The sequence below is a fragment of the Symsagittifera roscoffensis genome, chromosome 4 (assembly GCF_963678635.1).
Source record: "Symsagittifera roscoffensis chromosome 4, txSymRosc1.1, whole genome shotgun sequence".
Lineage (NCBI taxonomy): Eukaryota > Metazoa > Xenacoelomorpha > Acoela > Convolutidae > Symsagittifera > Symsagittifera roscoffensis.
Window position 1 is genome coordinate 31,414,229 of NC_087065.1, and position 7,773 is coordinate 31,422,001.

A 7,773-nucleotide genomic window follows, 5' to 3' on the forward strand; every position below is an offset into this window, starting at 1 on the left:
GCCTTGAAGTAGCCTTGATGAGGTGACATTATCATACTGAATCAAGAATGATGTACATAGCGCTGAAGTTTTTACGTGACACAAAAAAAAACTTTTTTTCCTCTTTTGATCCCTATGTTGTTATGCTGAAATATGGGGTCCCACAGGGATCTTTCTTAGGCCTGCTTCTCTTCATCATCTATTTCAATGATAAAGATCAGGAAGGAGATGTGAAAGTTTTTTTTACATACAGACGACACTCTCTTGAAAACAACAGCTTACAACAATAAATGAACCAATGAGAATTGAAAAAATTTTTGGACATAACAGCTTGTTGGTTACAAAAAAAAGCTGAATTCAATTAAAATTCAAACAAACACAATGGCACTGTTTAAAGAGAGCAGCGTAAATTCGAATGTAGAATTGAAAAAAAAACCAACGAAGAGGAACAAGTGTTTTGCTAATCAGTAGTTGATATTGATAGTAATCTTTCTTTCTTTGAACATGTAACAAAAAATGAAAACAAAAACATGCAGAGGTTTTTCGGGTATTCATTACAGGTTGAGAACAATTTTAGTTAGAAAACAACTACCAAGAACAAATGCGTCTAATGACAAATGTTTTGGCAAATGCGTCAAATGACAAAATTGAAATAGAAACAAATGAAAATAAAACTAAATGGTTTTTAAGAAGTAATTGGTTCAAGAAAAAAAAGTGACAGCATAAAAGATATAACACAAAAACCAGAAGCCTACTAAGCAAAAGCGTTACATATATATATGAATTTTTCTAATTGTTTTTGTAAGTCTTTAGAAAAGAACGCATAACAACCTAATTCAAGAAATTGTCAAAAATGTGAATTGTATTTTGGGTAAGAAGTTATCCGCTAGGCAGAGAGCCATGCATAAAAAAATCGTAAAAAATTTAATGAAAGTAAAAATTTGCTAAATTTTGAAAATTTTTTGAAATAGTTATCAGACTTTGTAGTATGGATTGGAAGCTGCACTCATTGTCAAAAACAAATTTCATTTGATGAATACAGAGAACTTCGTCCTAGGACAATTAAACAAGATGAAACGCTTTTTTGAGGAAAATTACATTTCAAAAACTTTTTTTTTCAGGTGTCGGTATAGTGCTTAACCTTTAGTTCTTTTTTTTCGGTTTCCCAGTTTTTATTGTACCAGATAGCTTTGTTAATCGTTTATTGATTGAAAATCGTTAGTAATAAACGTGAAAAGTATTTAAGGATTAGAAGCGCCTGAAATAAGGCTGTAAAATTCCAAAATTATTTCTGTTGTTTAAGTTCTAAATTTAACAATGAATGGAACCTATTTCGACGAAAATAGTTAAACACAAGTAGTTAACTAAAGAACAAAAAAAAATTCGAAAGCAATATGTTTTTCAAGTTTCTGTAGGGTAGAAGCTATTAATTTAATTCTGATGAAAGCAATTTTTTGTCCCAGAAAAAAACCTTTTCTAGAACAAAAAGGTGAAATGAAACTCAAAACATTTTTTTCGCTTCTAAAAAAATACCTTTTTGACGTTTGATTAGGAGCTGTAAGCTTCAATTTTTTGTAATACTGTGCACAAAAACTCACCTTATACCAACAAATTATCAAATCCGAACAAACATTTTTGGTCATTGAAAATTTTCTAGCCAATGAAAACCTGATTCAGATAACAGAAAAGTAAAATTTTCGAACCAGATTCTACGAGTGGGTACTTATAATATGTACTCGAAGAATCTGGTTCGAAAGTTTCACACTTCTGTTATTTGAATCAGGTTTTCAATGGTTAAAAAATTACTTTTTACAAACTCTTTGTGATCAAACAGTTTCAGTTATGGTCAAACTTGTTTTTTTTTTCACTGACATATTGGAAAATTTTTTTGTTTTCCTTTGGAGAAAAACAAAAAAACCCAAACTGTTTGGTTGCGTCACTTTCTTTCTCCAGTATATATTCCAAACAATATATATTTTTTTGATGAGAATTGTTGAATACAAATATATTTTTTACCAATTTTTTTTTTCAAAAAGAGCTTCCGAGATAACTATGGAGAGGAAACCCAGAATTGCCCCAACATTAGGTATCAAGCAGGAACCCTAAGTTTTTCCCGGGCTATGTAATTGGGTATAAACATATTTTTTCTTCGTCAATTGAAGCTCTTAATCGCTTTATGTTTATATGATAAAGCACAGGGATTACGAGCTGAACAATATGAGAGACTTACTTTTGATAAAGGAACCATGTCATCGCATGCAGCGTATTTAGTCCGGTAAAAACAGATTTTGAGAAAGAGAGAGGGAGTGTGAGAGGTAAAAAATTTTGGGAATAAAAAAACCTTGCATATCTGTGTCTTCTGAGAGTGCATGTAGCTATAAGTGCAGCGAACACAAACAGGAAAAGAGAGCTGAGCAAGTTCCACTTCCAGATCAACCAAAAGATCCAGGCGAACCCATGCAGGGGCTCAAAATCATCCAGACCCAGAAGGTCTTCTAATGCAGTCATGTCCCACACACTGGCCATTCTCATCAACTGAGAAGATCAAAAAGAGACACGCACACTAAACACACTCTTCTCTCCAGTTCTTCGGTCTTTTATTGTTTGTTGGTGGTCACACGGGTCGAGTTCGTGCTCAAAAATCGTTCAAGATTTGAACGGTTTGAGCAGTTTTTGAGCAAGTTTTGAGCGGTTTGAGCGGTTTTTGTAGAAAAACCGCACAAAACCGTTCAAGTCTTGCGCGGTTTTTCTAGATGAACCGTTCAAAAACTGTTCAAATCTTGCGAGCTTTTTGAGCGGTTTTATTTAATACGCTCAAACTGCTCATTATGAAGAAAGATTTTGAGCGCAATTGTTTAAAAAAACACACAAACCGCTCAAACCTTGCTTCAAAATAGGTGAAAAAACTTGACTAACCAAATTAGACCGCTTTTCAGTTTTGGCTCCTCTGAGTCTCAAATTGGGCGATTACAACGCAAATTGATAGCAACAAAAAAACATAAGTTCCTAACGAAACGTGAAGGAGTTTTTTTGTGTCATGGAGATTTTCTGAAAGGTGATTGCAAAAAAAATGAAAGAGTGCAAAGAGAACGAGAAAGGAAAAAGCACAGTAGTGATTTTCTAGTGTTCTTGTTTGCATACATCAATTCTCTTTTGCACGCTTAAAACAGTAGGAGTAGATAAGCAACAGCTGTATTTTGCATCAAGAAATTTTGTGACCGGGTCTAGGACAACGGGACTGCCAGCCGAAAGCACTTCAGGTCGAAATTTAAACATTAGGCTAAACTGTGCACTAGATAGGCGCACAATTTTGTGTCTGTATATTCCTAGCTTTATGAATCGGCTCGAAGTTCCATCGGCCTTATGTCCGGTAACCCTTGTAACCAAATCGAAAAACAGTGTGCCCGCAACGAGCGCCAAAAGAATCTAATGGATTATAATGGATTCCCGAGACAAAAATAATCCATTAGAATCGTTTATATTGCTACTATTATCGATTGCTTTTGAAAAAAAATCCATTAATTTGATTATAATCAATTTCAAACCATTTTTTTGGCTTCGAAATTGATTTTTTTCGCCGAGATAATCCATTATAATTGACTATTTTTGAAATAAAGAACCATTATAATTCAAAAACAAACCAGAAGTTTTCAATATGTTCACGTACCTTTCTTGAAAAGTTTCAAGACTTAAACGGAACTATTTTGAAGTAAAGAAATGCTAAATAATGCACAGTTAAAAACTGCACAGCTCAAAAACGTAGTTTCAACTTTTATTGAAACATAATGAAGGATTTTGATTTATTTATAGGATCCTTGAAGTAGTATGCATATAGTACTCAACGATAGGGGTGGGTTCCAATACATGGATGATCATTAGGTAAAAATTATAATGGTCACCATGTGTTATCTAACAAACAATGGTCACCATGTAAAAACGATGATCACTAATGAGTGGTGAAAAAAAAATTGGAATCTTTGTTTTTTTTTTGTGGCTTCTTGACATCAGCTTGATGTCCAGTGCAACAAAAGGTGACCTGAAGGTCAACAGTGACCTCAAAAATCAGTCATTAAAAAAAAATTCCAAAAAATCAAAATCGTTTATCACAAAAAAGTTTCGTCCTTAAGAAAGTTTTTTTTTGAAAAAAAAACTTCCCGCCCAAAAATGTTTTTTTTTCTTAAAAGAAATCCCCTCTCAAAAAAAAATTTCTTTGAAATAAGTTTTCACCGACCAAATTAAAACCTTTATTTTCTTGAAAAGGTTTTTCCCCGCCCAAAAAAGTTAAAAAAAAATACCTGCTCAAATTTTTTTTTAAATCCAGTTAAGTTTTCCCAGCCCAAAAAAAAAAAAAGTTACGAAATTCTCGCTCAAAATTTTTTTTTTTTTTAAAAATGAAAATCAGTTTTCCCAGACCAAAAAAAAATCTGCCAAAAGAAAAATTTTTTTTTCAGAAAATATAACAAAAAGTAAAAATAAAAATAAAAATTGAGGCAGATAAAAATGATTACCTCTGGACAAAACGGAATAAAGCTTGGGATTGAGGGATATAAAATCAGTTATTATGTCCCCTGGTCCTCGAATTTTGAAGCAACCATATTGTTTTTTGGATCGTAGAGAGGTTGTTTCTTCGGGTAATTTCAAAGGTCATTAAAATGTTTCTTGTTTTCGGAAATTTCGCGATATAAATTTTTACTTTTGATTTCGTACAGGAAACTATCCGTATCACAATAGAGAAGTTGACATCTAAAATTTGTATTCATTATATCATAATGAAAATTATACATGTGAAATTTTATACAAGAACACTAGATCCCACAATTGTTGGCACATCCCAGTAAATGTGCGTTGGATTCGAAGTGAACGCTGCCAAGTTTTCTCCAAGAATTTTGTAGGTTTTGAACTGCAATGCACTAATTTCTCGTAAGGCGACTTGATACTCTCTAATTATGCAAACGAGCATCAGCATGCGCTTTGACTTGCATGTTTTCCCATAAGCACAGTTGTTTAAAAGTTTTTACAAATCCTCCTCAATCTTGTTTCTAACTTGTTGGCTTTTATTCGGGTTCAGAGTGGTATATGGTTCTAACCATGCTTCTTGTTCAAACTTCAGCACACGGTTCACTTTTTTTTAACTTTTAATCCCAACCAGATAAACCTACAATTGCAAAAGTTTAATCCCAACCAGATCCCTACAATTGCAAAAGTTTGTAATTAAATGTATAGTTCGACTTCAAAGTCTGCAGTAACTTCTTGGTCTTACAACTTGGACGTCTGGCAGTTTCTTGATTTCTCATCTGCCCCATTAAATTTGTTTGTTAGGGACTCAACCAATCCGGGGGTACTGTTTTGTTTTGGTATGAGCTAAAGGGTAATCTTGATAACTGACATTTACCTCTTCTTGATACTCGAGATCAACTTCTATGAATTTAAATGCATTACTAATATAAATTGAATCGGAGAGTCGTCAGACGTTTTAAGGATTTGGTTCAGCATTACTGCGTCCTCTATATGCTCTTCCAACTCACAGTTACGCACCGGTAATTTTCCGTTTGCTAAACGCCGCCATTAAGCTTACTCCCATCGATCATTCACCCATAGGTGCCATATTGATCTGGGTTGAAGTCGGGGCATTCTTAGTTGTTTGCTTTGAAAGAGCGACTATGGAACACAGATGCAGTGCCACCTCGCATCATTTTTACGAACATTTCGAGATGCCTGCGATCTGAGATGAATTGAACATTCGAGTCTTTGCAGATACGTTTGAAGGCGTCTCCAGCTCAGTTGAAAGCACTAAAATGGTGCGCGCATTCCAAGCCATAAGTTTGGTGACTAATTTTTCGAAACGTTTCAAAGACGCAAGCAAGAAGGAGTGTATCACACTTGAGATACAACTTGTGATAATCCTCGAAGTTCTGACATTCGAACTCTCTAAAAACTTTTCTTGCATGTTCCAGATCCGCTACTGAAACTGCAATTTTTACTCCATTCAAAACATCGGACCAATGTTGCAAGTGAGGCAGTTCTTTTTCTGCAAATTGTTATCTATAAGCCATGTACGAATTAGGGTAGAAACCTTTTTGTCGTATCAGACATCGTTGCTCTCTGTATCGTTTGCAAAATACTCGTTAAAAACCGACAATTTTTGCACTGGTATTTTATCCACTAATTTTTGCAAGGAAGAAATTGAAAAATTGCATGAGTCAATGAATCTGAGGTACTCGAAAACTTTTTGATCAGTTCCGTTCTTCATTTTTATAGTTTTAATTAGGACTCCAATGCTTAACGATTTATGTTTTTCGTAGGTGCTGGGTATAACACTCATTGTACTGGTTGTCTCGTAATCATGCAATGCTAGACAAATTTGGTGAAGATCATAGATCTGGATGTTATGTCCAATGACTGGGGTAAAATTCACACTTCGTCTTGCTAGAATGCATTTTTCATGTGCCCATCCCTGAAACTTTCCAGAAAAATGACAATGGTCAAGACATTTTTCATGCTTATTGGTAAAATGTATACAGCAAATCCAACCTGTTGATTTGTTTTCTTTGATCAACAATTCTTGAATTCCAATGAAATGAGGAAATTATCGCTTTTGATAATCGATCTCTCTCGCTAATTGATGCAACTGGTTGAGAAGTTTTTTCATGCATTGAGCAGAGCTGTTATAGTCAAAGAAGCAAGGCTGTGAGTTTCCGTGGTCAATTACAGCCAATGAGTTCCCACAAGCTTCATGTTTTTGAACAACTGGGGTTAATGATCGCGCAGGATTATCAGGGCAAGTATGTACAATTTGTATAAAAATTTCAAAGTCGAAGTAAATTACAAGTTGTACAAACCACAAGGCCTGAAGGTTTTTGAAGGTATCGGTTGGTACCTTTTTCTGATGAAGGCAGGACTGCTAGGGTAGGTTCATGGTTCATACAAGACAAGATGTGTTGCTCATGAGTTCCATCACTCCAGTTTCTACATCTGGAGTTATACAGTTTCTACATAAGTGCGTGAATGGGCGATGCTTATATTCTTTGATTTCAAAGATAAATTTAAGCAAATCAGTTAGAAGTACATAGTGATGCTTTGTAGAATCATACAAGGGAAATTGGTCCATGTCAAATATCTCAAATTCAGTGTTGCATCATTGTACGGTTATTTTGATTTATACATAAGCAACAAGTCTCCCTTTTGGTACTGGAACACATTTACCCGCACATCGTTCAGTTGTTCAAAGTTTCCAATTGATACGAAAAGCATGGGCAAATCGAAGATACCTTGGGCTTTGTGTGCTATTTCGGCAGTGTAAGTAGAAGGTTGTGTTCGCGCAGCTGCTGGGTTCGCTTTTTGTTGATCAATCAGAAGTAGGTCAATACCATGATTCAGAACAAAAGCAGCCGTAAAGCAAAGTTTGAAGCAATTATGATCGTCGTGCTTTCTAATGTTTATCAAATTCTGGGATTCTCGAAACCGAATAGGTTAGTCAAAATAAGATAATCCACGGATTGGAGAAAACTTTGCAAGTTTAACAAAAATTTGAATTACGTGTTAAAAATTGCAACCGCTTCCATAAGATGCAAAAGTCTGCAAAATTGCTTGCATTTGTTCGGCCATTTCAAAAAACTTGTCATCTTGTAATCACAAGCTAATAACTGGTTTCATGCCGGAGTTTGCATAAATGTCATTCCGCTCGTCGAGTTCTATATCACTAGAATCCATTGTTGCTATGGGTTTGACCAAACCCAAATTAGCGCTGAACTGAAATTTTCTAGGTCCTTATGTCCTAGCACAAGATCAATCGAC

The 7,773-nt window shown here is 34.8% G+C and overlaps 1 protein-coding gene across 1 annotated transcript in view; it reads right to left on the reverse strand.

Annotated features, from left to right (window-relative positions):
• LOC134844844 (transmembrane protein 170A-like) overlaps window positions 1-2,505 on the reverse strand; it is a 77,539-nt gene extending 75,034 nt beyond the window's left edge. Inside the window, exon 1 of the mRNA XM_063861661.1 lies at window positions 2,321-2,505. Coding sequence (XP_063717731.1) covers window positions 2,321-2,505 — 185 coding nt within the window. The remainder of the gene's footprint in view (window positions 1-2,320) is intronic.
• Window positions 2,506-7,773: the final 5,268 nt, after the last annotated feature.